The 16,976-nt window shown below is 41.2% G+C and overlaps 1 protein-coding gene across 1 annotated transcript in view; it reads left to right on the forward strand.

The window, feature by feature from the left end:
* The first annotated feature begins 6,432 nt into the window (after positions 1 to 6,432).
* RFT1 (RFT1 homolog) overlaps positions 6,433 to 16,976 on the forward strand; it is a 51,751-nt gene continuing 41,207 nt past the window's right edge. Inside the window, exons 1-3 of the mRNA XM_053721204.1 lie at positions 6,433 to 6,641; positions 9,371 to 9,456; positions 10,432 to 10,548. Of these exons, the coding sequence (XP_053577179.1) occupies positions 6,579 to 6,641; positions 9,371 to 9,456; positions 10,432 to 10,548 (266 nt within the window). The 5' untranslated portion in view covers positions 6,433 to 6,578. The remainder of the gene's footprint in view (positions 6,642 to 9,370; positions 9,457 to 10,431; positions 10,549 to 16,976) is intronic.

A 16,976-nucleotide genomic window follows, 5' to 3' on the forward strand; every position in this document is an offset into this window, starting at 1 on the left:
TTATTACACATTTTAAAGAAATATATTGTAAAATGTTTAGAAATGGTTAAATGAATCTTTTTTGTTTGTCATGTGGCTGCCCCCGATGGACAAAATCCGGTGTTGCGGTGCAGGTATAACAACCAAGAGATGATTGGTTGTTGCAAGGATGCATCTCCTTGACAACATACATTCACAAGGTGAACCAATAGAAGGGACAAGCACGAAGGGGCGTGAACGAAAAAGATCATTAATGATTAGATAAAAGAAATAGTAAATGCAAACAAAGGGAGAGTTTTTTTGTGACTTGCTGGAGACTGGTGATTTGATATTTGGCGGCCATACTTGGGAACACATTTCACTTGAGCAAGAAACTGAAAACTTACTTTGATTTATGCAATAACTTTCCTTCAAATGAGATGATCTAAAGACCACTATGAATTGGTTCAAATTGGTGAAGTACAATTGTCCTAAATTTTAATATTTGAAACAAAGGTTATTGGGAAGAACATAGTCAATTTATAATTAAGAAATTTAAAGGAGCACTCAGTATTTTAGCTCATATTCATAGTCTATGTATTGTTAAACACATATCCTTAATGCTAAACTATTTTAACTGTGCAAATATAGAGTTGTAACTCAGAGTTTGATTGTTGGCACAAATAATATTTATAACTTCTAGTGTTTAGATTAGAGTATATATACTGTCCTATTGTTTAACTAAGCATTGTTAGAATTGTATTGCTTGGATGTTAGATCTTGGAATCTCATTGTGTTAACTGAATGAAATTCTACTGTGAATAAGGTGAACTCGTATGAACTCTGCGTAGCATATTTTAATATTTTTTAAACGCATATAATATTGACTCATATTCTGGTTCCTATAGATATATTTCAATGTGTTCATAGATATTAACTAATAATAAAGAATTCAGGAATTTATATAAATTTTTATTGTCTAGTAGATGCATATTGATTGAGGCTTTATTTTTAAAGCATAATTATTAAATATATTAAGTTATAACCCTGCCATATACTCACATATTATTTGGAGAGTACTGCTAAGATTCTTATAAATATACTGACAATATATATACATGCGTATTTATAGTTAAGTGCTTATTACACTAATTATATTGCATTTCTATTTTTCTTGTCCTTTGATCCTATGTGTCAGTTAAAATATATCTGACCCAGATTATCACATCCTTTGTTTCCTGTAAATACTCTCTAGGAGAGTTTTGTTTCCTTCAGTCATTTCTGCACATAGAAGGTGATTATACTGTGTGTGTGTATATATATATATATATATATATATATATATATATATATATAGGCTCAATTTATCAATCACTGGGAGACAGGGGCGGACATATTGACCCTGTATGCCCAGATTCTCCTCTGGCAGGCAGCAATCCGCTGCCCGCATTTACCATTGCACACAAGCGCTCTTTGGCACTCACGTGCAACCCTGCCCCTTGCCACATGCACAGCCAATCACATAGGGCAGGAACTGTCAATCTCCCCGATCGGAAGAGACTGAGGAGATTGAAATTCTCCACCTAAGAGGTGAAGAACAGGGTTGGGAAGCAAAGGTCTGATGACTGCTGCTTGATAAATAAAGTAAGAGAAACTGCTAGATGGTAGATTTTATCCTAACTTGCAACATAACCTCACTTAAAGAAAATGAGGCAAAAGAAGGGATTGTAGCACTCGCTCTCTAACTAGTTTATAACAATATAAAATGTAACTTTTAAACTTTTAATAGTAAAGTATAAAACTGTACAAAAAGGAAAAGAACAGAGGGGCGCCTCATGTGACGTATCGTCAGATGTAAACACAATGAATTCAAAAGATAGCCAAATGGGTACTCACATACTCCAAGGACACACTGATGTGTTAGTAGGGACAGGCTGCAGATTATTACAGGTGTGACAGCTCACCCATTCAGTCACGCTCTCAATGATGTGGTGCAGGAGAATTACAGGAAACACAGGAGAGGAGCACTACATGTGCAGACCATTAAGAGTATAAACAGCAAAATTATACTGGATATGAAATGGGTACTCACATGCTCCAAAAGCACACCAATGTGCTGGTAGGGACAGGCTGCAGATTTAGGCAGGTGTGGCAGCTCACCTCAAGGCACAATCTCAAATGCTGTGAGGTAGTAGGTCCAATTTTCCAGAGTGAACTTGCACCAAATGTTAGGGATATCTCTTGTATAGGATGTCAGGCAGAAAGTAGGTAGAATGATCCACTCACAGATGATTTTCGTGTTTTTAATAAATTATATTTTTTTAAATCATCTGCAAGTGGATCACTCTACCTACTTTCTGCCTGACATCCTATACAAGAGATATCCCTAACATTTGGTGCAAGTTCACTCTGGAAAATTGGACCTACTACCTCACAGCATTTGAGATTGTGCCTTGAGGTGAGCTGCCACACCTGCCTAAATCTGCAGCCTGTCCCTACCAGCACATTGGTGTGCTTTTGGAGCATGTGAGTACCCATTTCATATCCAGTACAATTTTGCTAATTATACTCTTAACGGTCCGCACATGTAGTGCTCCTCTCCTGTGTTTCCTGTAATTCTCCTGCACCACATCATTGAGAGCGTGACTGAATGGGTGAGCTGTCACACCTGTAATAATCTGCAGCCTGTCCCTACTAACACATCAGTGTGTTCTTGGAGTATGTGAGTACCCATTTGGCTATCTTTTGAATTCATTGTGTTTACATCTGACGATACATCACGAGGCGCCCCTCTGTTCTTTTCCTTTTTGTATAGTATCACCTGGACCTGCCAGTGAGGAGGAGGCAGCCACCACTTGAAAAACAGCTTATACCTTATCAAGGACATAACACTTTGTTCTATATGTCAATGGTGCTGTAAGAATCATTCCTATTTGTATACAAGATTTTTTTCTGTTTGTTTTATACTGCTTATTACAGACGTGCCAATTCTACACTATTTCACCTTTCATATAGTTTATTGTAGCGCCCCCTTGTGTGACCAGGTCACACCTTTTGTATATAAGTATAAAACTGTACAGGAAAACCTGTTACAACAAGTCCTACCACACTCCAACGATCATTCATACCGTTCCACACCTCCCTGTTTCCTGGCCGATAACTGCATGCATCGGCATCAGGTGACAAAGGTGTGAGAGCCGGTAAAATACACAAACGCGTTTCGGCGTGTAATACGCCTTTTTCAATGTTACTGTTATTTACAGAATGTGGACAAACCGAGCCGATATTGGGCACGCCTTTAATACCCATTGGTTAAAATGACCACCTATCACGGAATGAAGCGTCATGCCTCTCTATCTTCCTTCTAATTGGTGGGTTGGCAATTAAACCCTCCCCTCTCCTTGTAATAGGTTGATGCGTGGGAGTGTACTCCATTCCATAGTCTAATAGGGATTTACTGTAATGTGTATTGTAGCTATGTGCACAAAGATATATAATTAATCTGTATTTGTGACCTGTATCATACTCATGCTAATGGTACTAAGCATATACATTGCGCCGATCTCAACAAAAAGTAACAGAAGCTTCCGTTACATTTCCCCCCTCCCCCTTGGGCAGACTAACCAGGTACCAGACCTCCCACTGGTTTGAACCTGTGTTTAGTTGGATGGCCCAGCCCAAAACTCTTTTCCCTTTTTGTTTTTGGCCACTGCCACTGGGGAGTGAAAATGCTGTCCTCCTCTTCCTGGAACATGCTAAGCTGCTGGGGAGAGAGGTCGGCTACCTCCTCTCCCTGGGCCCTGCTTTGTTGCTGGGGAGAGAGGCTGGCTGCCTCCTCTCCCTGGAACTGGTTTTGCCGCTGGGGAGAGAGGTCGGCTACCTCCTCTCCCTGGAATTTGGTTCTGCCGCTGGGGAGAGAGGTCGGCTACCTCCTCTCCCTGGAACTGGCTCTGCCGCTGTGGAGAGAGGTCGGTTACCTCCTCTCCCTGGAAACCGCTCTGTTGCTGGGGAGATAGGTCAGCTAACTCCTCTTCCTGGAACTGGCTCTGCAGTTGGGGAGAAAGTTTGGCTACCTCCTCTCCCTGGAAATGGCTCTACCGCTGTGGGGAGAGAAAGGCTACCTCTTCTCCCTGGAACTGGTTCTGCCGCTGGGGAGAGAGGTTGGCTACCTCCTCTCCCTGGAACTAGCTCTGCCGCTAAGACTTTGATCTTATGGTATAATATTTGTTTCTATTGATTATGTGGTAACTACCCCCTTTGTTGGAAATGTATAAAAGCTGTGTTTTCTGTGCAATAAAGCAGTTCCTATTTTGACCCTCAAGCATTCAGTCTCGGCTAATGTTTTTGGGGGTAGCTATAACAACTTCCAGCGGCCATTATTCTAATAGTGGCAGGTATCCAGTGGAGGTTCATGGGTTGTGTTTGGTGGGAGGAAGCTGACTTTAGCGGGTATACACATTTTGGGGTACCGAGACCCACTACACTATCTATTTAGGGCTTATCCTCTAACCCTTTTTCACAGTGCCAGTAAATCCCTATTGTTGAACGTTTTGAGATTTTATCCTAATACACAAATCAGGTTATCCCATATAAATTAAATGTACTAATGTGTTGTAATAAGTATGGATACTACAGAGACTGATTCCATAAACAATGCTAATAATTTGCTCTTTACAGAATTATCAAACAGCTTCCTCTGACTCATCCTATTCACAAATTATAATAGGAAATCATTGAAGTGTTACAAGTGAGAATTAAATATAATGTAATTAAAAATAAGTACTTATTGAACATGCAATTTAACACACACACAGATATACACATATACACACACAAATAAACACGCACGCACACACACATATAAACAAACACACAGACACATATACACAAACACGCAGACACATATACACAAACACACAGACACATATACACAAATAAACAGACACACGCACAGACACATATACACAAACACACAGACACATATACACAAACACACACACGCACAGACACATATACACAAACACACAGACACATATACACAAATAAACACACACACGCACACACACATATACACAAACACACAGACACATATACACAAACACGCACACACACATATACACAAACACACAGACACATATACACAAACACACACACAAACAGACACATATACACAAACAAAACAAACAATCTATGAAATACTAGGAAGAACTTTCTTAACAGGAGCAAATAAATTATTGTTCTGTTCAGTTTAACAATGGAATGATTGTTGGAGCTGGTTACATTGTATTGTCTCAGTAAAAAAGAATGTACCAGAAGTTGTACATTTATACACACCCTCAGTATCTCTCACTCCCCTGAATCTCTTTTAGGGTCAGTCTCCTCCACCCTCTCAAAGCCCTGAGTTTCCTTCTTTAGGGGGTCAGTCTCCCCCTCCCTCTCACACAGCCCTGAGTTTCACTCTTAGAGGGTCAGTCTCCCTCCTCCCTCTCACAGCCCTGAGTTTTCCTTTTAGGGGGTCAGTCTCCCTCCTTCCTCTCACAGCCCTGAGTTTCACTCTTAGAGGGTCAGTCTCCCTCCTCCCTCTCACAGCCCTGAGTTTTCCTTTTAGGGGGTCAGTCTCCCTCCTTCCTCTCACAGCCCTGAGTTTCACTCTTAGAGGGTCAGTCTCCCTCCTCCCTCTCACAGCCCTGAGTTTTCCTTTTAGGGGGTCAGTCTCCCTCCTTCCTCTCACAGCCCTGAGTTTCACTCTTAGAGGGTCAGTCTCCCTCCTCCCTCTCACAGCCCTGAGTTTTCCTTTTAGGGGGTCAGTCTCCCTCCTTCCTCTCACAGCCCTGAGTTTCACTCTTAGAGGGTCAGTCTCCCTCCTCCCTCTCACAGCCCTGAGTTTCACTCTTAGAGGCCAGTCTTCCCCCTCCCTCTCACAGCCCTGAGTTTTCTCTTAGGGGGTCAGTCTTCCCCCTCCCTCTCACAGCCCTGAGTTTCCTCTTAGGGGGTCAGGCTCCCTCCTTCCTCTCACACAGCCCTGAGTTTCACTCTTTAGGGGGTCAGTCTCCCTTCTCCCTTTCATGCCTCTCTCTTGGAGCCAGTTTCCTTCGTCCTTCCCTCTAACAACCCTAACTCTTCCATGTTGCCTCTTCCCACCCACTCTATATTATGCCATAAAGATGAAGTCCTCTTACGTGTATAAAAGATAATCATCAAAGCTCTTATGTCTCCTTAGCATAAAAGTTTAGTGCAGTTATGCCCTCCCATCACTAGGTGGCAGTAATTAAAATCATGACGTCTAGCACAATTTTACTGCTCATTTTTATTTTCAGAGTCGGAGGCTGCGTTGTCATGGTTTTAGTGGGCGGTGACGAGGAAATTAGGGGGGGGGGGGGGTGAAACGTCATCTTTATTATTGGCATATGTACAGATTCAACAGTTTTCTGTACTGTACCATAACGTGTATGCTGTAGTCTATGATGGGGGGGATGTTGCAAAAAAAAATAGATATTTTTTTGCCCATACTCAATATGTCCGATTCGACCTCATAGTCATATGAGGAAGTGAATGCAGGAAGCTTCGTGTTCATGAAACACCGGTGTTCTGTCATCGACTGATACCCGTGTGTTACCAGCATGGGGTCCCAGGATGTCCTCACTGACACAACCAAACTGGCCTCCTACAGCATGATTCTGCAGGTACCACAAGGGGGCGCTATATCCTCTAGTGGTACATTCATTTTTGAGGGAAGATTTAATCCATGTTTGTCCTACTGTAAACCAAGGGACTGAATCATTTAGGTCCCACGTTGAGACCAGGGATTAATCCATGTGGAATCCACTAAGAATTAGAGTTAATCCATGTATGTCCCATTGTGCCAAGGGGTTAATCCATATGTGTGTGTCCCATTGTGTGCTGAAGGATTAATCCACATGTGTCACATTGTGTGCTGAGGGATTAATCCATAAGTGTCCCATTGTGTGCTGAGGGATTAATCCATAAGTGTCCCATTGTGTGCTGAGGGATTAATCCATAAGTGTCCCATTGTGTGCCAAGGGATTAATCCATAAGTGTCCAATTCTGTGCCAAGGGATTAATCCATAAGTGTCCCATTGTATGCCGAGGGATTAATCCATAAATGTCCCATTGTGGGCCAAGGGATTAACCCATAAGTGTCCCATTGTGTGCTGAGGGATTAATCCATGTGTGTTTTATTGTGTACCGAGGGATTAATCCATATGTGTTTCATTGTGTGCCCAGCGATTAATCCATATGTGTTTCATTGTGTACTGAGGGATTAATCCATATGTGCCCCGGGAATTATCCATAAGTGTCCCATTGTATGCAGAGGGATTAATCCATATGTGTTTCATTGTGTGCCGAGCGATTAATCCATATGTGTTTCATTGTGTACCGAGGGATTAATCCATATATGCCCCAGGAATTATCCATAAGTGTCCCATTGTATGCAGAGGGATTAATCCATAAATGTCCCATTGTGTGCAGAGGGATTAATCCATATGTGTCCCATTGTGTTCTGAGGGATTAATCCATGTGTGTCCCATTGTGTGCTGAGGGATTAATCCATATGTGTCCCATTGTGTTCTGAGGGATTAATCTATGTGTGTCCCATTGTGTTCTGAGGGATTAATCTATGTGTGTCCCATTGTGTTCTGAGGGATTAATCCATATGTGTCCCATTGTGTTCTAAGGGATTAATTCATAAATGTCCCATTGTGTGCCCGTGGGATTAATCCATAAGTGTCCCATTGTGTGCCCGTGGGATTAATCCATAAGTGTCCCATTGTGTGCCAAGGGATTAATCCATGTGTCCCTTTGTGTGCCAATGGATTAATCCATAAGTGTCCCATTGTGTGCCGAGGGATTAATCCATAAATGTCCCATTGTGGGCCAAGGGATTAACCCATAAGTGTCCCATTGTGTGCTGAGGGATTAATCCATATGTGCCCCGGGAATTATCCATAAGTGTCCCATTGTGTCCCGAGCGATTAATCCATGTGTGTTTCATTGTATACCGAGGGATTAATCCATGTGTGTTTCATTGTGTACCGAGGGATTAATCCATATGTGTTTCATTGTGTGCCGAGCGATTAATCCATATGTGTTTCATTGTGTACCGAGGGATTAATCCATATGTGCCCCGGGAATTATCCATAAGTGTCCCATTGTGTGCAGAGGGATTAATCCATAAATGTCCCATTGTGTGCAGAGGGATTAATCTATAAGTGTCCCATTGTGTGCAGAGGGATTCATCCATAAATGTCCCATTGTGTGCAGAGGGATTAATCTATCAGTGTCCCATTGTGTTCTGAGGGATTAATCCATGTGTGTCCCATTGTGTGCTGAGGGATTAATCCATATATGTCCCATTGTGTTCTGAGGGATTAATCTATGTGTGTCCCATTGTGTGCTGAGAGATTAATCCATATGTGTCCCATTGTGTGCTGAGGGATTAATCTATGTGTGTCCCATTGTGTGCTGAGGGATTAATCTATGTGTGTCCCATTGTGTACTGAGGGATTAATCCATATGTGTCCCATTGTGTTCTAAGGGATTAATCCATATGTGTTTCATTGTGTTCTAAGGGATTAATCCATATGTGTTTCATTGTGTGCCGAGGCATTAATCCATGTGTGTCCCATTGTGTGCTGAGGGATTAATCCATATGTGTCCCATTGTGTGGTGAGGGATTAATCCATGTGTGTCCCATTGTGTGCCGAGGGATTAATCCATGTGTGTCCCATTGTATGCCGAGGGATTAATCCATATGTGTCCCATTGTGTGCAGAGGGATTAATCCATATGTGTCCCATTGTGTTCTGAGGGATTAATCTATGTGTGTCCCATTGTGTGCTGAGGGATTAATCCATGTGTGTCCCATTGTGTGCTGAGGGATTAATCCATATGTGTCCCATTGTGTGCCGAGGGATTAATCCATATGTGTCCCATTTTGGGCTGAGGGATTAATCCATATGTGTCCGATTTTGGGCTGAGGGATTAATCCATATGTGTCTCATTGTGTGCTGAGGGATTAATCCATATGTGTCCCATTGTGTGCTGAGGGATTAATCCATATGTGTCCCATTGTGTTCTGAGGGATTAATCCATATGTGTCCCATTGTGTGCTGAGGGATTAATCCATGTGTGTCCCATTGTGTGCTGAGGGATTAATCCATGTGTGTCCCATTGTGTGCCGAGGGATTAATCCATGTGTGTCCCATTGTGTGCCGAGGGATTAATCCATGTGTGTCCCATTGTGTGCTGAGGGATTAATCCATGTGTGTCCCATTGTGTGCCGAGAGTTTAGGTGTTAATGTGTAGTCTGGTAATCGTCCTACATCAGATCCCTAGTGCTGCTTCAGCATGTCCTCTTGTTATCTAACATATATATGTTTTTTATATTTCAGATTATGTTTCGGATCCTCACATTTGGTTTAAATGCTTTTACACTACGGTACATCTCAAAGGAGATCATTGGCATTGTTAATGTCAGGTAGATAATTTTGTTTTTACAAAAAAAAAATATCAAACCGTTTGTGAATAGAAAACTTGAACATAATTCGATTCCATATTCAGTTTCTGTTTCGTCAAGCGAGGGCGGCAACGCATTGTTTAACAGGTGTACACAAATTTAGAATACATACAGTAAGTGTTATTCCCGAATACAGGTAGCCTGTGGTTTACATTTACGCCTGAAGGAACTGTTGCAAAAAAGAATGTGTTAAATGAACCAGTTTATGTAATGTACGTTAATGAGAACTGAATGAGTTACGTTCTAAGCCCCTCTGGATATTTATAGGAGTAAAACACAGTTATAGTCTGCTCCAGAGCATCAATGCACTACTGGGAGCTAGCTGGACATATGTGTGTAGTCACTAGCTAGCTCCCAGTAGTACATTGCTGCCCCTGAGCCTACCTATGTATACTTTTCAACAAAGGATAACAAAAGAACAAAGTCTGATAATAGTAGGACATTTAAAAGTATTTTAAGATTTCATGCTCTATCTGATCCATGAAAGTTTAATTTTGACTTGTACGTCCTTTTAAATGATTCTGGACTGATTTGTCTAGGATGATTGACAAGACCAGCTGCTGTACCATTAGCTGCACAAAAGTAAGGGGTGGGGCTGCACAAGGATTTGGTTTGACATTGCATACTATGTTGCTAGCATGGAATGTGCCTGGCAGGTTCCCTACCTGGGAACATTGTCTGTCTAGAGCTTTATAAACTGAGCCCTAAATGACAACAGTGTCTTGAATTCTCGTGCAAAACATGACTTAACAGTCTCTCACACAAATAATTATGTATCGCTGGTAATTTATCCTGTCACAGAAAGTTCACATAATGTGCAATAAGTCATGTACTTATGTCTCAGTATTGGGCGTTCGCTGCCAGGGCTGTTACGGTTGTTATTGTGAATTGGTGTAAAATAGGCGCTACCGGTACTAATCTCTGATTTGTTTTCAGACTCACCCTGTTATATACGACTGTGGTATTCCTCGCCCGTGAAGCATTTCGCCGAGCCTGTCTCAGCCACTCCTCCCAGCAGAACTGGAGGCGCACCATTAACCTCATCTGGTTGGCGTAAGGTTTTCGGAGCCGTCAAATAGTTTTATTTATTTATTTTTAAACTCAGTCTACTGTATCTTAAAAACAAAGCACTTCCAAGGTTACTTGTCACATGTATTAGTCTATTTAATGGAACAGGAACATTTTTCACAGAAAGTAGATGACCCATAGAGGTTATCCCAAAGAACTGGTACCATTTAACAGTTAAAGGGAGAGCTAAACTTTCATTATGCAGATAGAATTTTAATAAAACTTTCTAACTGACTTTTTGATGATCAGATTTCCCATTTTTCTCTTCAACTCCGTCGTTCAAAAGTAGCCCCTTTCCATGAGAGCATACTGAGATATGCTCAGGAGAGTGAACATGTCCTGTGCACTATATGTATAACATTGTTGCCATAAAGTGCACAAGACGCATGCTCCTGAGACTACCTTAGTATGCTCTCATGGAAAGGGGCTTTCAACAGAGGGGACCAATAGAAATAGGTACGTTAGATAATAGAATCAAATTTGATTTTTTTTTTTTTTTAATTGCACACTTTAGGGCCCATTTATCAAGCTCTGAACGGAGCTTGTGGGCCCGTGTTTCTGGCGAGTCTTCAGACTCGCCAGAAACACTAGTTATGAAGCAGCAGTCTAAAGACCGCTGCTCTATAACCCTGTCCGCCTGCTCTAATGAGGCGGACTGGAATCGCCGGAAATCAACCCGATCGAGTACGATCGGGTTGATTGACATCCCCCTGCTGGCGGCCGATTGGCCGCGAGTCAGCAGGGGGCGGCGTTGCACCAGCAGTTCTTGTGAGCTGCTGGTGCAATGTTAAATGCGGAGAGCGTATTGCTCTCCGCATTCAGCGAGGTCTTGCGGACCTGAATATTGACAGTTTTATTATGTTGTTTATGTCCCTTTAATGTGAAAGCATTACAATTACTTTGAATATCCTTACATAGAAATTAGATTGTAAAAAAATCCAAGGATGATGGAAGTGACAGCTGTCCCATTTAATTTGTAATATGAGGTTTCAGCTGTCCTAGAAATGCCTATTTTATTCATCTTGTGCATACAAGTTATAGTAATGAAACAAGCAACCTGTATTTACAAAGGCCTAGATTTGGAGTTTGGCGTTAGCCGTGAAAACCAGCGTTAGAGGCTCCTAACGCTGGTTTTAGGCTAACTCCGGTATTTGGAGTCACTCAAAATAGGGTCTAACGCTCACTTTTCAGCCGCGACTTTTCCATACCGCAGATCCCCTTACGTCAATTGCGTATCCTATCTTTTCAATGGGATCTTTCTAACTCCGGTATTTAGAGTCGTGTCTGAAGTGAGCGTTAGAAATCTAACGACAAAACTCCAGCCGCAGGAAAAAGTCAGTAGTTAAGAGCTTTTTGGGCTAACGCCGGTTCATAAAGCTCTTAACTACTGTACTCTAAAGTACACTAACACCCATAAACTACCTATGTACCCCTAAACTGAGGTCCCCCCACATCGCCGCCACTCGATTAAATTTTTTAACCCCTAATCTGCCGACCGCCACCTACGTTATACTTATCTACCCCTAATCTGCTGCCCCTAACACCGCCGACCCCTGTATTATATTTATTAACCCCTAATCTGCCCCCCACAACGTCGCCGCCAGCTACCTACAATAATTAACCCCTAATCTGCCGACCGCAAAGCGCCGCCACCTACATTATAGCTATGTACCCCTAATCTGCTGCCCCTAACACCGCCGACCCCTATATTATATTTATTAACCCCTAATCTGCCCCCCTCAACGTCGCCTCCACCTGCCTACACTTATTAACCCCTAATCTGCCGAGCGGACCGCACCGCTACTATAATAAAGTTATTAACCCCTAATCCGCCTCACTAACCATATAATAAATAGTATTAACCCCTAATCTGCCCTCCCTAACATCGCCGACACCTAACTTCAATTATTAACCCCTAATCTGCCGACCGGAGCTCACCGCTATTCTAATAAATGGATTAACCCCTAAAGCTAAGTCTAACCCTAACACTAACACCCCCCTAAATTAAATATAATTTTAATCTAACGAAATTAATTAACTCTTATTAAATAAATTATTCCTATTTAAAGCTAAATACTTACCTGTAAAATAAATCCTAATATAGCTACAATATAAATTATAATTACATTGTAGCTAATTTATGATTAATATTTATTTTACAGGCAACTTTGTATTTATTTTAACCAGGTACAATAGCTATTAAATAGTTAAGAACTATTTAATAGCTACCTAGTTAAAATAATTACAAAATTACCTGTAAAATAAATCCTAACCTAAGTTACAATTAAACCTAACACTATACTATCATTAAATTAATTAAATAAAATACCTACAATTACCTACAATTAAACCTAACACTACACTATCAATACATTAATTAAATACAATATCTACAAATAACTACAATGAAATAAACTAACTAAAGTACAAAAAATAAAAAAGAACTAAGTTACAAAAAATAAAAAAATATTTACAAACATAAGAAAAATATTACAACAATTTTAAACTAATTACACCTACTCTAAGCCCCCTAAAAAATAACAAAGACCCCCAAAATAAAAAAATGCCCTACCCTATTCTAAATTACTAAAGTTCAAAGCTCTTTTACCTTACCAGCCCTGAACAGGGCCCTTTGCGGGGCATGCCCCAAGAAGTTCAGCTCTTTTGCCTGTAAAAAAAAAACATACAATACCCCCCCCCAACATTACAACCCACCACCCACATACCCCTAATCTAACCCAAACCCCCCTTAAATAAACCTAACACTAAGCCCCTGAAGATCATTCTACCTTGTCTTCACCTAACCAGGTATAACCGATCCGTCCTGGCTCCAAAATCTTCATCCAACCCAAGCGGGGGCTGGCGATCCATCATCCGGTGGCTGAAGAGGTCCAGAAGAGGCTCCAAAGTCTTCATCCTATCCGGGAAGAAGAGGCGATCCGGACCGGCAACCATCTTGATCCAAGCGGCATCTTCTATCTTCATCCGATGACGACCGGCTCCATCCTGAAGACCTCCACCGCGGACCCATCTTCTTCCGGCGACGTCCAACTGAAGAATGACGGTTCCTTTAAGGGACGTCATCCAAGATGGCGTCCCTCGAATTCCGATTGGCTGATAGGATTCTATCAGCCAATTGGAATTAAGGTAGGAATATTCTGATTGGCTGATGGAATCAGCCAATCAGAATCAAGTTCAATCCGATTGGCTGATCCAATCAGATTGAGCTTGCATTCTATTGGCTGTTCCGATCAGCCAATAGAATGCAAGCTCAATCTGATTGGCTGATCGGATCAGCCAATCGGATTGAACTTGATTCTGATTGGCTGATTCCATCAGCCAATCAGAATTTTCTTACCTTAATTCTGATTGGCTGATAGAATCCTATCAGCCAATCGGAATTTGAGGGACGCCATCTTGGATGACGTCCCTTAAAGGAACCGTCATTCGGCTAGTAGGCGTCGGGAGAAGAGGATGTTCCGCGTCGGATGGAAGATGATGGCTCCCGAAGAAAGAAGATTGAAGATGCTGTTGATAGAAGACTTCATCCGGATCATGGACCTCTTCAGCTCCCGCTTGGATGAAGACTTCAGCCGGATCATGGACCTCTTCAGCCCCCCGCTTGGGCTTGGATCAGGACATCGGAGGAGCTCTTCAGGACGGATCGGTGAACCTAGTATGGTGAAGATAAGGTAGGAAGATCTTCAGGGGCTTAGTGTTAGGTTTATTTAAGGGGGGTTTGGGTTAGATTAGGGGTATGTGGGTGGTGGGTTGTAATGTTGGGGGGGGGGTATTGTATGGTTTTTTTTACAGGCAAAAGAGCTGAACTTCTTGGGGCATGCCCCGCAAAGGGCCCTGTTCAGGGCTGGTAAGGTAAAAGAGCTTAGAACTTTTGTAATTTAGAATAGGGTAGGGCATTTTGTTATTTTGGGGGTCTTTGTTATTTTATTAGGGGGCTTAGAGTAGGTGTAATTAGTTTAAAATTGTTGTAATATTTTTCTTATGTTTGTAAATATTTTTTTATTTTTTGTAACTTAGTTCTTTTTTATTTTTTGTACTTTAGTTAGTTTATTTCATTGTAGTTATTTGTAGGAATTGTATTTAATTTATTTATTGATAGTGTAGTGTTAGGTTTAATTGTAGATAATTGTAGGTATTTTATTTAATTAATTTAATGATAGTATAGTGTTAGGTTTAATTGTAACTTAGGTTAGGATTTATTTTACAGGTAATTTTGTAATTATTTTAACTAGGTAACTATTAAATAGTTCTTAACTATTTAATAGCTATTGTACCTGGTTAAAATAAATACAAAGTTGCCTGTAAAATAAATATTAATCCTAAAATAGCTACAATATAATTATTCGTTATATTGTAGCTATATTAGGGTTTATTTTACAGGTAAGTATTTAGCTTTAAATAGGAATAATTTATTTAATAAGAGTTAATTAATTTCGTTAGATTAAAATTATATTTAATTTAGGGGGGTGTTAGTGTTAGGGTTAGACTTAGCTTTAGGGGTTAATACATTTATTACAATAGCGGTGAGCTCCGTTCGGCAGATTAGGGGTTAATAATTGAAGTTAGGTGTCGGCGATGTTAGGGAGGGCAGATTAGGGGTTAATACTATTTATTATAGGGTTAGTGAGGCGGATTAGGGGTTAATAACTTTATTATAGTAGCGCTCAGGTCCGCTCGGCAGATTAGGGGTTAATAAGTGTAGGCAGGTGGAGGCGACGTTGTGGGGGCAGATTAGGGGTTAATAAATATAATATAGGGGTCGGCGGTGTTAGGGGCAGCAGATTAGGGGTACATAAGGATAATGTAAGTAGCGGCGGTTTACGGAGCGGCAGATTAGGGGGTTAAAAATAAAATGCAGGGGTCAGCGATAGCGGGGGCGGCAGATTAGGGGTTAATAAGTGTAAGGTTAGGGGTGTTTAGACTCGGGGTACATGTTAGGGTGTTAGGTGCAGAAAGTGTTTCCCCATAGCAAACAATGGGGCTGCGTTAAGAGCTGAACGCGGCTTTTTTGCAGGTGTTAGGTTTTTTTTCAGCTCAAACAGCCCCATTGTTTCATATGGGGGAATCGTGCACGAGCACGTTTTTGAGGCTGGCCGCTTGCGTAAGCAACTCTGGTATCGAGAGTTGAAGCTGCGTTAAAAATGCTCTACGCTCCTTTTTTGGAGCCTAACGCAGCCTTTATGTGGACTCTCAATACCAGAGTTATTTTTATGGTGCGGCCAGAAAAAAGCCGGCGTTAGCTACGCGGGTCCTTACCGACAAAACTCCAAATCTAGCCGTAAGGAAGGAGATGGCTATCTAATAGTGAAGAAAGTATTAAAAGGACGTTAATCGCCCCTTGTTTTTGTGTACAAACTGTGCTCGTCTCCTGCTACCTACAGAAAGCAAGTTCTATAGCCTGCAAATGTTACAGATCAAATAGAGGGTGAATGCAATTTGCAGCATTTTAGAAACCCAAGTTACAGATTTTCAGTTTTGGCCTCTCTAGGGAGTGTGGGACAAAGAACAATTTTTCTACAGAAGCAAGGGGTGCTTAATGTCACTTTAACCCCTTAATGACTGAGCCGTACCATGTATGTTGCCGGTCATTAAGGGTTTTCTTGTTTCTAATAGTACAGGTTTATACCCTCCCTCCTCAATTCTGGTCACCGGAAATAGCGTGGTCTCGCCACCCCCATAGAAAGGGCTTAAAGCAATAGTCTAGTCAAAATTAAACTTTCATGATTCAGATAGAGCAGCAATTTTAAGCAACTTTCTAGTTTACTCCTATCATCACATTTTCTTAGTTCTCTTAGTATACTTATTTAAATCTAAGCTTAGGAGCTGGCCCATTTATGGTTTAGCACCTGGGTAGCGCTTGCTGATTGGTGACTACATTTAGCCACCAATAAGCAAGCGCTACCCAGGTGCTGAACCAAAGATGGGCTGGCTCCTAAGCTTATGTTCTTACTTTTCAAGTAAAGATAGGAAGAGAACAAATAAAAATTAATAATAGGGGTAAAATTAGAAAGTTGCTTAAAATTGCTGCTGTATCTGAATCATGAGTGTTTAATGTTGACTAGACTGCCCCTTTAATATAAATGTTATTTCTCAAAGTGAATAGGTGTCTTCATTTTCCAATAGGCTGTATGGAAAATGTATGCTCTAGAGAGATGGATCTCACTTTACACTCAAGGCCTGAAGAGAAATCACGCAAAATCTTTGTTTTTGTCTTTTTAGACTTTATATTGTAATGTCTGTTTCTGTCCTTCATATCCAGAAACTGCATCGCAAGATAAACAGCTCTAAAGCTAAACATTGCTGTTCTAAAATTATTTGAGGGATCTCCCAGTACTGTAGAGACTCCTTAGATAATCTCGCCAGAGCGGAGAGCTTTAGATAATCAGGCGCCC

The sequence above is a fragment of the Bombina bombina genome, chromosome 7 (genome assembly GCF_027579735.1).
Source record: "Bombina bombina isolate aBomBom1 chromosome 7, aBomBom1.pri, whole genome shotgun sequence".
NCBI lineage: Eukaryota > Metazoa > Chordata > Amphibia > Anura > Bombinatoridae > Bombina > Bombina bombina.